Source organism: Squalius cephalus (genome assembly GCF_949319135.1).
Source record: "Squalius cephalus genome assembly, chromosome: 1".
Taxonomy (NCBI): Eukaryota; Metazoa; Chordata; class Actinopteri; order Cypriniformes; family Leuciscidae; genus Squalius; species Squalius cephalus.
Window position 1 is genome coordinate 8081733 of NC_137122.1, and position 16492 is coordinate 8098224.

The 16492-nt window shown below is 38.5% G+C and overlaps 1 protein-coding gene across 1 annotated transcript in view; it reads left to right on the plus strand.

The window, feature by feature from the left end:
• The first annotated feature begins 6095 nt into the window (after positions 1-6095).
• The window catches only part of LOC307163631 (uncharacterized protein), a 315702-nt gene continuing 305305 nt past the window's right edge, over positions 6096-16492 (plus strand). The window contains exons 1-7 of the mRNA XM_079879755.1: positions 6096-6381; positions 7072-7392; positions 7475-7828; positions 8135-8221; positions 13788-13835; positions 13981-14061; positions 14173-15509. Coding sequence (XP_079735881.1) covers positions 6321-6381; positions 7072-7392; positions 7475-7828; positions 8135-8221; positions 13788-13835; positions 13981-14061; positions 14173-14228 — 1008 coding nt within the window. The 5' untranslated portion in view covers positions 6096-6320 and the 3' untranslated portion in view covers positions 14229-15509. The remainder of the gene's footprint in view (positions 6382-7071; positions 7393-7474; positions 7829-8134; positions 8222-13787; positions 13836-13980; positions 14062-14172; positions 15510-16492) is intronic.

Sequence of the window (16492 nt, forward strand, 5' to 3'; positions counted from 1 at the left end):
AAATGCACGTCATGCAAATAGCATGGTAAAGGTTGCCTATTATATGAAATGTCGAAGTTAACGTTACTTGGTAAACAGGTGGAACAGAGTCAGTGAATTGCTTGCGCGGCCACGGTAGTAAACCACGTTCGGAAAATCAAACCAAATACGTGAAAACAATGTAGAAATGCGAACGCAAAAAGAAAAAAAGAAAAAACTTATATATTGGCTTACCGTATCACTCAGTTGAACAATTCTCCATCTTCTCAAACTCTAAATCCCACTTATCGTCACGCGCAGGTTAGATTATTCAATGACAAATTCTTCCGTCCGTCTTCAGGTAGCTGCTACCGTTAACGTCGTCCATTTTCTGCTGCGTCACAGGCAACTAATGTTTGAAACACGAACCGAACCTCAAAAAAGCTTTAAAATTGCTCACAGATTCGCAGACATTGTTTATCTTGATAACAGGAATGATTATTTGTTCAGTTGAATCCCGCTGACAAAACGAGTTTGCCTGTTGTAGCTGCCTAACGTTACTGTCTGCTCGCATGACGCGTCACATTTGAACTGAATTGAGCGCGAAAGAAATCAATCCCACAATGCAATGCCTTTTCAGTCAGTATGATGGTATGATCCTAGGACAAAAACAGAAATGTGCTGTATATTTACAGCTGTTAAAAGATACAGCTTAATACTGTATTATGGAAATACAGTACAATTCTGTAAGAAATTCGTTGTAAATTTACAGTAAAGGGTTACAGTGTATGTTTACATACATTTATTAAATATGTGGAAAACAAATATGTATGTCACATATTTATAATTAATGTTGTCCATATATGCGAGAAACCAATAGCCTACTATACTGTAATATATGCAGATATATGGTATCATATATGGATGAACTCAAATATTTTCTTCACGTGTTTGGACACATAAATGTTCATATATGTTGCAGGCATATATTGTGTTCTCAGATAAGTCAAATATATGTATAGATATATGTTGCAGTCATATATTGTGTTCTCAGATAAGTCAAATATATGTATAGATATATGTTGCAGGCATATATTGTGTTCTCAGATAAGTCAAATATATGTATAGATATATGTTGCAGTCATATATTGTGTTCTCAGATAAGTCAAATATATGTATAGATATATGTTGCAGTCATATATTGTGTTCTCAGATAAGTCAAATATATGTATAGATATATGTCATGCTATTTAAAATATAAGTACATATATGGCCATATATTACATTTTTGTATGGGTTCACCTATTTAACAGCGCTTCGTCAGAAGTACAAATACAACAGCCGTTTTTTAAATCCTATCCAATGGTTGAAAGAAAAGGAGTAAACACGGTCACTAGTAGGTTGTGACAGCTGTCAATCAAAATGTGGAGCGGTGATTCATTCCATGTGTTTCCTGTCAGAAAACAAATGGATAATTGTTAAATGGATAAAAATGGATAAAAAAAAAAAAGTTTAACAGAATTTATCAACTTTTTGCCTGCTGTGGTTGTTTTAATTCACACCCTAAAAAATATGAGTTTTTGGTTTACTATATTATTAATATATAAGACAGTCAATGATCTAATTTCATGTTGTTTTATATTTTATTTGTTCATTGTTTATTTTGTTGGATTTTAGTTGGACTTGGTCCAGAACTGTTTCAAAAATAGTTATCTGCCTGCTGCCTTTGGGCTCAGTGATGTTAAATTTAAATGACATGTAAAATAAAGACATGCTATTCTGGAAGGGACTAAAGAACAAAGAACATTTATCAGCTGAAACTAAGGCAGAATACAAATGTTTTTATTAAGTTAGATAAACATTATAACAGTTTCAGGTTATGTTTTAGTGTTGGTAACGTCCCACATTGTCCCACACAAACTTCGTCCCACACAAATAATCGTCCCACATTTGGTTTGTTTGATGGTGGTCACCCTAGTTGAGCCCAATATACTAGTGGATCCTCAGATCTTGTGAGATTCACTTCTGATAAATATCGGTCCACTTCTACAGAAGCGCATTCAGATTTTAATCTTGACACCGCTTCTTGCAGTTTCCCTTGACTTAACAATCCCAGTTTTTTTAATCTGGGATCCAATAACGTGGGAATGGTCATCACACTCAGGCCATGTCCACACTAATACGGTTTCGTTTGAAAACGTATATTTTTCTCTCCGTTTTGGCCTCCCGTCCACACTGAGACGGCGTTTTTATTAATGAAAATGAAGCTTTTTGAAAACTTACTCCAAAGTGGATACATTTGAAAACGCCGTTTTCATGTTGTAGTGTGGACTGTGAAACCGGTGGTATTTAAACACGATGACATAAATTTAGTCATGTGACGCATATTGTACCAATAGATATTCATGTTTATACCCGTATTGTGCCTGTTATGTGCTATTCACTTTCACACTGTTGCTAAAAATATTCTATATATTCAATACATGAGAGCAGTCGCGTTTTAAACCAAACATATGGTGACTGCGTGCGACCTGGACCGCATCAGTGAATGCTGAGATATTTTACTAAATAAAATTATCCTGTCAGAAGAATTGCGCAATAACTTCATTATTTATTTTTCCATCTGAATCATATCAGTGATCGTTTGTGGGGTTTTACGCATGCGCAGTAAAGGTAAATTTAGCGTTTTCAGGCGTTTTTCAAAAGTTTCTCATCCACACTGAAACGTCCGAAAACGCCAGAAAACGCCAGTGTGGACGGAGAGCGTTTATAAACGAAAATGCTTTTTTCAAATGTATACGGATTAATGTAGACGTAGCCTTATTGATTCTAAATGTGCTGCATGTTCCCTGACCCTCCATACAAGGCTGCTTTGTTAACTTTGAATCGAGGCCTTCTAGCTTGCTCGTTACAGCGTGATTAAGCATCTTCATCAGAGGTATCACTTTAGAGGCAGACACCCTTTTCTCTCCCGAAAGCTCTACTGTATCCTGGCGGAAAGGGGCAAGAACATCTAAAGTATCCTGGACTGCCTCATACTCCAGGGCTGTAGGAGGGGTGACGTCAGTCTTTAGAGAGGTCAGGGCTGCCCCCACTGGCTCTCTCAGCTGACAGAGACGCTCCAGCATGTTACAAGTGCTGTTCCAGCGAGTGTCCACTTCAGTTATCATTTTCAGGACTGGTCCCCCCATCTGCTCCTGTACTTGGACCAGTCTCTCTTCTGCTGTAGTGCTGGTTCAGAAATAGGTCACAAGTTTCCTACATTTGGATCGAATGTCGTTGAAGCTACTGATGACATCAAAAGACTTCCTCACAATAAGGTTTAGTGCATATCGCATGCCTAACATTCAGTGATCTTACACATGCTATACGTCCAGTAGTTCTCAGCAGAACGGCTCTTAGGGAAATGCTCTACACCTAGTAAAATAGTGCAGAGCTTGTCATTGTCAGGGCAAGTTTCTGCTAGGTAGGCATCCATGTTTAGGGATGTCCACATGTCCGAGGAAAGGCTTATAGCCGCAACTTTCTGCAGCTGATCTCTGGCCTTCTCCTTAGCCTCCTTGTGTTTATGATCAACTATGACCTTCAAAGCCTGTGGATAAAAATAAATGCAGCTACTCTTACTTTTAACTTGTTAAATAATGATGAACCACTTTACTAATCACATACCTTTCGAGTTGGGATAACATAAGTGGGATCCAACACATGCAGGATCTCCCTAAACCCATCATCATCCACAATGGAAAAGGGTTGGGAGTCCGTGATGACCGTGTTAACCAGGGCCTCATTCACCATTTCTTGGAATCTATAATAAAATAAAATGCAGGTGTATTGTAGGAGCCTAAAATATTATTTAAATAATGTTCTTTTTATTATTATCAATTACTTTGACTCCTGTGTGGATTGTTAGTAGTTTGTGCTTGCTCTTGCAGTGCTCGATAATGCCTGAGCATGGAGGAGGTGTTATTGCTGTATGTCAGCTCCTTTAGGCACAGCAAGCATTTCACCTTGAAACATAAATTAATAGACATGAAATATAATACAGCCATATAGTGAGGATTATTTTAATATCAAGACAGAAATAATAAAATAATAATAATAATACACATACCTTATTGTGAGCCACCATTTCAAAATACTCCCAGACAGGGCAGGATCTCCTCTTTCTCGCTGGCTCCATTACAAGGAAAAAGGTCACAAAAAGCAAACAAATCCAAAAGGGCAATCCAAGACAAAAATCCATAGCAATCCAAGTAATCTTATCTAATTAATATAATACTATAATATACCCACTATAATAAATAATGACAATATACTATAACTAATCTAACCTGATATTGTCACGAACTGCTCAGAGACACGAAGTAGGAGATCCAAATGCAGCTTTATTTTGTGGGGCAATCCAGAGGCGTAATCCAAAGTACAGGCAAGGGTCATACACAGATAGGCAGTCCAAACAAAGAAACAAAGAAACAAACAAAACAGGCAGGGACCAGAGGCAAGAGAGTAATCCAGGGAACAAGGCAAGATATCCAGAACCAAGAAACACGAAAACTAGGAGAATGCTCAGAAATGCAGTGTGACACAAACAAGACTTCGCGGTGAGTGAATGAATGAACAAGGTATATATAGACTGAGACTAACAGGATGATGAGACACAGGTGAATGCAATCAGTGAATGAGGTACAGGTGAATGTGATCAGTGATAAGTGATAATGAGTCCAGGCAGTGAGTTCTGGGAAATGTAGTTAGTGAGTGATAATAGTCTTATTGTGGAGTGCCCTCTGGTGGCTCTCAAGGGCAACTCCAGCTGGTGATCGTTACAGATATAATGTTATTATACACAGCCCTAACACATATATGACACAATAACGGCGATGACACAACTCTCTAACTCTGACTCTCTGACTCTACAACTGCTTCTGCTACTCCTGCAACACCCACAAGAGGCGCGAGTTTCGAACCCCTTTTATCCGGAAGCGACACTCAGACCGAACCGATGACGTATCCACACAAACCGAGGCCTCATTTGTCATTAGTCACGTGATTTCCACATAAACAACACAAGCCCTGAATCGTGGCTTCATCTGGCACGCCCATGTTTTCCCGACACAAGCTCCGGCGCCTCGGTTCAAATGTCACACCACTACACTTCCCCTTCACTTCCTTGTCTGGTCTCCTCCTTATGTGACCTAACACACTCCTACCTAACACTTACCTGTTGCTGCCTACCTGGAAGATTCCTCGTCAGTGTTTTATCTCCAATCATCCGCTTCCTGTCTTCCGTCTTCTGTCTCCAGCATCTGACCGCTGTATCCACATTCATCTACAAACAAGAGATCAAGATTATCATCCAGTTCAGATTCTTCAATATACACTCACCAGTCATCTCTGCTGTTCACTCAGTGCCTCTGTTCAATAAAACTCTGTTTCTGAACTACTCCCCTGTCTGCTTCTCTCTACACCGTGACAGAGTGAAGCTGGTAATGCTGTCTGTGACAGGGTATTTATGAGTTTTGGAGGGCTCTTATTTTGGAATACAACATCAGAATGTCCTGAAAAGGTGCAGTTGACTCTGTGAGAAGGTGTACTCTCCACCTGAGTTGAAATTGATCTGTGGAAACTAGGGTTAAAAAAAATAATAATAATGATTTTCTGAATGTATAGACACAACAGCATATTTATGAATTTTGGAGGGCTCTTATTTTGGAATAGACAGATAAAAAATAATTAGATGGATGGATGGATGTATAGAAATACAAAATATAGTGGCGGATCTGATCTATTTTCTCAGGGCTGGAGGGAGTAAAGCAGAACATTATAATCCATGTGTAGAAACTCTTCCTGAAGACATTTAATATCTGCTTTACAGACGCTCATGAAGTGTGGGCAAATACTTTCTGTTTCACCAAACTGGAGCTGACGTTAATCATTTCAAAATACCTTAAAAACTGTTTTAGAATTCATTTTCTACAAGTTAGTCATGGATAGTGGAAACCTTTTCAGTAACAAAACAATCTTTTTATTAATAATGTAATAATTGTATTTCTAGATTTTAACGGCATGCGGAAACTGCTAAAATAAAGAAGTGAGACTAACAGTAATTCTCTCGTGTGCAAAAGTAGCCAATAAACTGTTCAGAGCAGATGTGTGTGAGACAGTGTGTTCATAGTATATGCACTTCTCACACGTTTCACACACACTTAAAGCAACACTTTAGTGTCACTATAGCAACTCTAGCAGAATTTAAACACTCAGTATGTCAGATGAGAGGAAGTGAATAACCAGAGGAGGAGCTGATGATGTTTAAAGGAAGAGCTGTGACTATATATAATAAAGAGAAAGACTGACAGAAACACAAAATGGCTGATAAGTGTGATCTGTGTCTGCTGGGACTGATCATTCTCTCTTCACTTCTCACAGGTAAAGAAATCTGTATTTTCTCTAAAGACATTGTAGGATTGAAAATAATATTTGAAATGAACAAAGACGTTTGCTTTACTGTTTTCCACCCCCTCTTTCTACCACAATGACCATTTGTAGTTCCTAAAGGCACAGAGGGGCTGATAGTGATCACTGTAGGCCAAGATGTGTGTACTTCAGGTGTCGATGAATTGTCACACATTTAGTACCATGGGGGAAGTTGTAATTCTCTGATTGGTCAGTTTGAACATCTCACATTTGGGTTTTAGTCACATGGTCAAAAAAGGATAAAAGAAGATTGAAACTGTTGCTCTGTCTCTTTTATTCTCTGGGTCCCTTTCTTGGGTCTCTCTCTCTCTCTCTCTCTCTCTCTCTCTCTCTCTCTCTAGTAACATTTTACATATATGCTGGGTACAATTAATGGTATAAGTTATTATCATCTCATACATTTATTTTGTAACTATTTTAAGTATAACTATATAACCATGACCATCTGATGATATTAAGAGTGTGTCAGTGATTTGAACAGCTCTCTGATAAAGACAAATAGTTTATTCTGGAGAGTGTGTTGTTTGCTTTAAGTGAGGAAAAATACTATGATTTAAAACTTCTGCTTTTTATGCTGATGTGTTTTATGGTTTAATTTATTAATATATAAAATAATGATCACTGAGATATACTGTGTTTCAGGAACCAGTGGAGTGAATGAGAATGTGTTCATCAGTTCTGTTGAAAATGCTCGTCTGCCCTGTAATAATGCTCTTTCTGACTGCAAATCAACTTCGTGGACCTACTCTAACAGACTCAGACATTCAGCAACAGTTGACCTGATTACTTTAGGGATAAAGAATAAAGACACAGAGAGACATGAGAGACTGAGTCTGGAGTCTGACTGCTCTCTGAACATCAAGAACGTCACAGAAGAAGATTATGGATTATACACCTGCCAACAATATGTGAATGGACAGAAACAAGGAACTGATGCACGTGTTTTTCTGCATGTTCTTCATGGTAATTTTATGATTATGTGGTCAATTTAAAATTCTCCCTTTAAACTCAGATGATGATTCAAGAGTCTGTGATTTGTGTTCAGTTTCAGTGTCTCCATCATCATCATCATCATCATCATCATCTTCATCCTCACAGACTGAGATCAGTCCAGGCCGCTCTGTGACTCTCTCCTGTCAGTTGTATTTATATACTATACTCTCCTGTGATCATTGGGTTCGTTCTGAGGGATTTGAGCTGTTGTGGGTGAATCAGGCTGGTGTTGATCTGAAGACAGACTCCAGATATCAGATATTATCATCATCAGATCAATATCGCTGTTTCATCATCACTCTGACTACAACACTCCTGAATGAAGATAACAACAGAGAGTGGAGATGTCAGCTTACTCACAGAAATCAAGTCAAGACCTCAGTCAGATACACTGTCAAGTATTCAGGTGAGAAAACAGTGTTAGAAGACCCTCATAATGTCAGTAACACTAAGGTCTATCAGTATCACTGAACCAGAACAAACTGAGGGAACAAAAGCTTCTTTGACTCTCACAGAAGAGTAACTCAAAGCATTGCTTCAAACTAATGAACTGCAGTGAAGGAACAGTCCAAAACGTGATCCTGGAAATAATAAAGGAATTGAAACTTGACAGCAAAAATATTAACTTTTTATGTAATGTGATGATCATAGTTAAAATATGATGGTCATATTGTACAGTATTAATGATCTGAACTAACATTCATCTTCACAGCTCAAGCTGATTCAACGACAGCAGTGAATCCAGTCCACATCACACACTCTCAGGATCCCTCAACTATAAACACACACGTTTCTAAAGGTACATCATCACTGTCTTTCTCACATCAGTGCTTTCCAGTGCATAATGCTAGAGTTATCTTCAGTGTTAACTCATCAAAATATGACTGTCATATTCTACAGTATGATTGTCACATTGAGTTGTTGTTTTAGTTTCATTTCATGGACTTTTATGGTGTGTCCCAATTAGCGTACTTATGCATATTCTAGGACATGTTTAGTATAAACAGTGAGAGTAGTGTGTTCATATAACACTCCGGTTCTTTCACTCGATTCTCCCAGAAAGCGTCACATGAAGATGATGTTGAGCTCATCCATGCTGCGCATTCACTGTAGATCCATGAAAAACACCAAACAGAGATAAAACACTGCTCATCCACTCACAAAATTATCAAAAAACATACATGTAAAAGTGAACAAAACAAATACACAAAAAAGATAGAAATACAAAATAAGCCGTACACTCGTAATGCTCAGCAACAAGTTTAACATATAAAACTTCAGTTATTCATCAAGGCTGGGTGTCTTATGACCACAATATGAAATAAACTGATTCAAATAAATCTTTTTAAAAATATATATTTTTGATCTTAAAGAAAAATAGTTATCTCTGCCTACATTTTGTTTCTGTCTGACTGGAGAAAGTTTGTCCTGCCGTTCACCTCAACAGCTCAGATGAAACTGAAGAGAAAATGGCTGACTTCTAGGGCTGAACGATTTTGGAAAATAATCTAATTGCGATTTAGTTTTACCAGTATTGCGATTGCGATTTAATATGCGATTATTTTTTAAGCTCTTTATCTTTTCTATTATTCAACAAAAACAAGCAATAAATCAGTGTAAAATAGGGAAGGGAATCTTTAGGCACCTCATGAGCCGATAAAATTTTTTTCTTTAATTGATCTTATCAATAAAACTTAAAATATTTAATTACATAATTATAAGTAGGCCTACTTATAATATTTTAACAAATATAGCTTCAAAACAAATAACAAAGAGGGGAAAAAATATTACAAGCAATAAACAAAGAGTGCTTTCAGGGCCGGGCCGTGCTAGTGCGTGCCAGGGCCAGTCACGTTTCCACTGTCACTTCCGGGGCTTGATCGGGGCTTACTCGGGGCCAACGGCCAGGATTTCTGGCCCGTCGAATACCTTGGGCCAAAGCGGGCCAGCTCGGGCTAGAGGAGTGGTTACGAACAGAGGCGGAGTTTACCTGAGTCTGGAGACGGCAGCGCCGGATGATTCTGTCAGCATTAAAGACATTAAAATAATTTAACTCGCGTTCATGTTTGAATGCCTTCTGTTTGTGATGCAAAAGACTACGTGCGCTAACCATTACCATAGTAAACATAGTAAACCTAGTAAACGCTTGAAGATACGCATAGTAAAAAAACATAGTGAACGCTTGAAGAAATCAGATCAATCATAAAGGTTATCACAGTCATGTTTTTATTTTATCTGTCAGTAGCCTACGTCTCGTCTCTTTACACCGGACTATCATAAAATAAAGCAACTTTTTTTTCGGGAGCTTCCTCTGTTTCTCTGACTGAAAATATCTGTATGGGAGTCGAGAGAGTGCTAAAGCTCCTCAGGTCGTATTTTTGGTGGCATATATTTGTAGAAATTATCATTCTTTCTAGATGTGATGTAAATATGTCCTGTAACTACCAGATAAACAGAAACAGACGCGACTAAAGAAGAAAGTGTGTCCTCTTTCTTTTGTGAAATAGACCTAACGGTAATTTATTTCTGAGTGACTAATGTGCAATTTTGACATTAATTAATTCATTATGATCAATGTATCACTTTTTATTGTAAATCTGTGGTAAAACATTGATGCTTGGTTTTTAAATATTCAAGTAAACAAAATAAAAATGCCAGTAAACGGCCGCTTTTATCATGTTTGTTTTCAACGCTGTTTCCAGTGATTTCTGATTAGTTTTCTGATAAAACATTTGTTGGTAAATGGGTTAGTGTGACGTAGTTCCAGAGAGGCGTGTTACGGGTGTGTTTTAGTGAAGCGCTGTGGAGCTTCTGGCCCGACAGTGGAAACGCAGGCCCGGTGCTATTAGCCCGGCACGGCCCCTTTAAAGCCCTGGCTCGCACTGGCCCGACAGTGGAAACGCGGCTATTGTCTTCTTTTCTCTTCAGTTGATTTCATCTAAGGCTGTGTCTGAAGTCAGTTGTAGTTCTTGTGTTTCTGCGCGTCTCTTTTTTCTGTTCTCTTCTTTCCTTCATTGATTCTGCTTGTTAACAGGCTTATTAAGGCTGAGGTGACTCCATATTTAATATACACAGGTTTTGTGGCTCAGATAAGGTCCAGTTCTGGTTTATTTCTCTGCTCTTGGCTGACATGTGGCATTGCTATGGCCTGCTTGTGGCCCAGATCTGGCAAACAGGAGCAGTCCGCCCAAGTGCCGTCATTCCACGCCGCATGTGGGCCAGATCATCTTTCCACATGTGCCAGATGTGGGCCGGATCTGGGACGTTACAATGTTGCTATGTGGGATACAGTGGCGGCTGCTGGTCTTTCAAAGAGGGGAAGCTCATTTTCGGCCTACATCATAAAAATTCTACGTTCATTTTCAAGAAAATGCTCTTTTTATTAATAATATAAAAAATATAATAAGTAATAATATAATAAAGGTATAAATGTTGTGTGTAATGTATTATGAAAATTGGCTAGCAATTTCGACAAGCAAATACCAAGAAATAGGTTGCAGCAGTTTGACTACACTTGAAAAGTCCGCGATGGGACTGAGCTCGAATAGCTTCAGCACTAGCTACTTTTTATTGTATGAAATCGCTGTCAATCAAAAGGAGATGCAGCCTTTAAACAAACCCTCCAATCATCATGCAGAAGCCGGAGTCCAGGCCAGCCCACTCCTCATTCACTCCAGAGACGCGGAGCGTCCGTGGGCGGGACATAATCGCAACATTTATCCAATGACCGTCTAGTTTCGAAGCGCTGAAAAAAACTGTTCAAAGCAGCTCCAATGAAGTCAATGGACGCTGGGTTCAACGAGGAAATCCCATACACAAAATAAATATATTTGAAATATATTTTCAGAGTATATTTTGGAATATATGCAAATATTTGAAATTGGCCCAATAAATATATTTCACACTTAACATCAAATATTTTTGTTATATTTCAGAATATATTTCAATGTATTTTTTTCTGTATGGGTCCCCAAAAGTGTCAAAAATATATGTGGCATATATTCCAAATACATTGAAATATATTCTGAAATATAACAAAAATATATGATGTTAAGTGTGAAATATATTTATTGGGCCAATTTCAAATATTTGCATATATTCCAAAATATACTCTGAAAATATATTTCAAATATATTTATTTTGTGTATGGGATTGCACTGTGACGCTACGGGAATGAATGAGAAGGAAATCGAGTCAGCCAACCTGCTCTATGTAACTGAGTCTTAACGAACTCGTCTTTGAGATGAACGTTTTCTAACGCATTTTTAGTCAATAAAATGTTAACAAAACAGTACATATTTGACCATTAATTTTTTGACATTATAGGGGAAGCTGAGCTTCCCTTGCAGTCTTAAAGAAATCCCCACTGGTGGGATATGGTACAACTAATTGGAATACCTTTACCAATCACCACGAGGTTCACTCGTCACACGTGTGATCCAAATACATCAAGAAAGACAATAGTATAAAGCAGTGAATCAGATCGATGCACGCACAACAACATGGAGCTCTTCTGTACAGTGAAAATGCGTCTCTGGTCGCACGCACGCATCCAAAACCAGTGAATAGTATCGCGAGAAGAGAGAGATTTCTTAAAGGGGCCACGAACATTTTTAATACAAAATAGAAACAAGGGCCCTGTCCCAAATGGCACACTCCGGACTTGTGGACTTCCTCAGAGTCCACACTTTGGTGATGTCATGTAGTGCATAGGGCCCTTGGCGCGAGTCCATGAGGGGGCATTGAGAGGTATAACGGTCTGGTTGTTGTTGGACAGGAGAAATCACATTTTTGTGCTCCGACGTCTTATCTCCATGTCAACTACACAGCCTAATTTTACAGCTCTATATTTTGATATTATGGATGCCACCTGGGCATTAGACAATAGATACATCATGCTTATTTAAATTATGTATACAGTTGTACATAATAATACATAATGCTACATTTGAACTAAGATTACAATTTGAACACATAATGAAAATGTGCATGAGTTTCAGATGAATTTACAGGTTTCAATATTAATACTATGTTTACATATGACTCAGTAAAGCCCTGACATACGTTTCTATTTATTTAATGAATCATAATGTGATCGTATTATTCAACGTACTATTATTATGTTTGAGACATCAACCACTGGTCGATGACCATAATGTTTGTATAAACTGTAGGTAACAACTGGTAAAATGTACATCTAGGTCATAAAAACCGTAATATTTTCTTCTCAGCCATGTCAACAGTTGTCCGTGAGCGAAATCTCCTCCCATCCGTTGTGTGATTGGCCTTTCGCAAGGATTCCTGGGTAGTTAAAGTGTGTGGAGCCTGCATCCATGCTGAGCACACTTTAGAGCGTTAAAATGCTGAATGGGACGGCCTACGGACTCGTAGACTCAGCGAGCACGCGCAATTCAAGTCCACGAGACCGAAAGTCTGCATGAAGTGCACCATTTGGGACAGGGCCAATGTATATTTACACTACTTGGCCACATTTCATTTCTACACCATGTTTAGGCTATTGTATTATGGCCTATACTGCTTTCATATTCTCATTCCATTTATATTAAGCCTACTATTCACTTAAAAAAATAAGTTTCAGGACATATTCCCATTTCAGTATAGGCGAGATGAAAACGTCTCAACAGGTCATGTGACAAAAACAACCGATCAGCTTCGGCCTTTCCGTAACAACATCGAAACCTCGGCCGAACAGCTGATCATAGCTTTACACGGCGGCTTTTTATTTCTCATCTCCATAAATATATCTAGTAGTAAAGCTAATGCAAGGGCTATAAATAAATGAATTATTTGCTGATACTTCCTCGTCATCATGGAGAGCGCAGTTCGCACCACTGTCTCCTTCTTTCCACAAGCGCTTGCTCTCCCGTGGCGTCTGTCGTTGCTGTGCGCTATGTGAAACGGCAACGGCCCTTTATAGCAACGTGACATTAGCCTAATCCAAAATATTTCCATATGTGTCTCTTTTCTCCTTTCTTGTCAACGAGTGGATTCAGAGCCACCGCATCAGTAGCGCCGCCGGTCGCCATGTCTCAGTGTTTTATTGAAGAGGACACAACTGTGTACCTTTTGGACAGCGCATCAAGAACTGGATTAATCCGGTACTTCGGTACCACCGGTACTTATGAAAAGCTGGTACTGTAACGGTTTAATTTTTTTAGTACCAACTTGGTACCGAAGTACCGGGTCTTTTGACATCACTACATACACTCATTGGGAGCTGAGCCCCGCTAAAATGAAAATCCTAGAATCGCCCGTGTGAAGCTCCAGTATTATGTGTATAATGTGATGATGTTGTGTATATGTGGCATTATGTGTTGAACTGAACTAACAGACGTGATCCACAGATCCAGGAGAAACTTTAGTCTGTGTGACTGCTGGATCATTATACAGAGGTACGACACGTTCATTTATACTGACAGCTTTATAACATTAAACTATCAGTCAGTCTGTAAAAGCTTCATCAATAACTGTTGATAGTTGAATACCCTTGACTTCAGTCATGTACAGTTTCTCTTCTTCCTCTCATGTTTCCTGCAGTGATTGTGACTATTGTTGAGATGGCAGTGTTTGCTGCTCCTACTGTGATTCTTCTTCAGATCATCTGTGCAAGAAGAGCTGGTGAGTTTTGAGCCGCACACAATCTGATGATTCACACTCATCTGATCTGGAGCAATCTGCAATCATGATAAAAACACATACGAGAGGTCAGTCAATGCTTTTATTTTGCAGGGAGGAAGGACTCGAAGCACCCAGAGGAAATAGAGATGCCGACAATATTACAATAAAATACTGATGAGTTTAGAGCTAATCTGCAGCAATATTTACAATAGCAAAAACTTACAGAGGATTGTTCATTGTTTTATTTTCTTCTTCTCAGGAAACAGAGAAAAAACTCTGATCACCCTGAAGAAAGAGTGACACCAAGTTTAGATACAATTTTCTTGTGCTTCATATATAAACTGCTTTAAATATAATATTAAATACAGTAATGGACAGACTCAGACTGTATAATCTCTCTCTGTTCTGTTTGATGGAGATGATTTGAGGATTCTTGGATCTTGTCTGTTCATTCCTGTTTTTAGCATATTTTTTAAATTTTGAATGATTAATGCTAATTTTCTTAATAAAACCTCTGCAATTGTGTTTAATATGCCTCCTTTCCTGAGATGTTTGTTACAAATATGGTGATTCCCCCTCATGAGCTCGTAATGTATTGTAATATAGAATAGTAAGTGTGAGTATTAATGGGTCAAGTGTCGATGTAAAAGAAGCGTTTCAGTCGTTTCTTGAAAGTGGCTTAAGTCTCTGCAGTTTGAGAAAATTGGTTTGTTACTGAAATGCTACTCCTGAAATGCATATATCTTCAACAGTCGGACACTAGAAGACTGAAACCAGTGTCGTCTTGACCTGCTAGATAAACTGTTCACACCAAAGTCTTTCTGTGTTTCTGTGTCAAATCAGAATCATTTGTTTTTCATAGTGCCTGGTTTGTTAACTTTCACAATCCGTTTTTTGCTTCATGTTTAATGCTCTGTCCACGTTGTCTTGTTTAATGATATTGTCGTCAGTTTTGTCAAAGTAACATTTCCTATGCAGCAGTGGTTTCTGGGGCAAGGCAAGACCACAGGAAATCCCCTGCCTTCGGGGAGCTGTCGGAGGCGGAACTGCTAGAGCTTGTGAAGCGGGTTAGCATCAGAGACTGTTAAGAGAGTCTGCTTTGAGCTATGCTGCAAGATATGCTTGTTTAATAATCTTACTGCAGAACCTGAGTTCAGCTGAATTCAAGACTATAAAAGAAGAAGACAAAGGAAGATTTATTGCTCTTCCTTGCAAACGCCAATCTGGTACTCCAGCGGTTACCAGATGCAAGAAGCCAATTCGCTTTAGCTTATTTTTAAATCTGTTAGTACTCATTTATAATCTGTAACAAGTATTCTTTTCATTTGATTGTTTTAATAAAGTTTGTTAAACATTTATTATAATCATCTGACTGGACCTTGGATTCTTTGAGTACGGGTTTCTTCTGCTGGGGCCAGGAAGTCCTTCGGGGAAGAGACGCACGTGGGGTGAGACATTCTTTTTGATAAAATAATTATTTCCATGTGTTTTGATTTGATCATAAAGCCTAGCCAAAGAGGCAGCATGTAACAATGGTGATGTTATATTGCAAAGAAGGTTTAAGAAGTACCATAAAAGACAGACTTATGATACAGTTAATTTAGTTATTATCTCATAATAGATTATTAACTTGTATGGACTGATTGTCTAACTTCTTGAGGGCACGACTAAAGAATAGGCACTTTAGTTACCGCCAGATTATCTCGATAAACTTTGTATGGTTTTAGGATAATTGGGAACGGTATTAATCGTGATCCATCGCAATATACAGGCTGTCCTGATGAATAATGGTCCAAGCCATTAGATAAATCAGCTTTAGGAAATGCAAAAGAGGAATCTATTTCGGTGTTCGAGTGCTATCTGAAACCCGTCTTTCTCTCTCTCTCTCTATGTATGCGCGTGCTTCAGGTGCGAGTCCCGATCTTTGTAAATTGGCAAGACAAAATATGTCCAAATTGTAAACTTTCACTCTATGATGGTTAAATTCAGCAGTTAATTTGCGAATCACATGCGTGTCGAACCTTGGGCCAGCTGGTCCGTACGAATCAGCTGCGATCCGTTGCACCCCTAATATATAGGCATTTCATCACCCCAAATTACATAGAAAAAATCTGACCCTGTCAAAAAAGGTGTAGTGCTTTCTGCATTGGGTCGGGTCATGTTCACACCTTAAATGAACCATACCAGAGTTTGTTTGGAACCGCACCCAAGTGCGATTGCTGTATTCACACCTGCCCAAAAAATCTGCAGCAAGGGGCAAAACGAACTTGAGTTCAATTCAATCGAACCAAACAAGACAGGTGTGAATACACCCTTAATGATATTAAGAAGAGGATCTATGACTTCTGGAATCATCTCTTTTCAGTAGCTTAGTCGGTATAGGGTCTAACATACATTTTGTCGATTTAGATTAGAGTTTAGATTAGTTTAG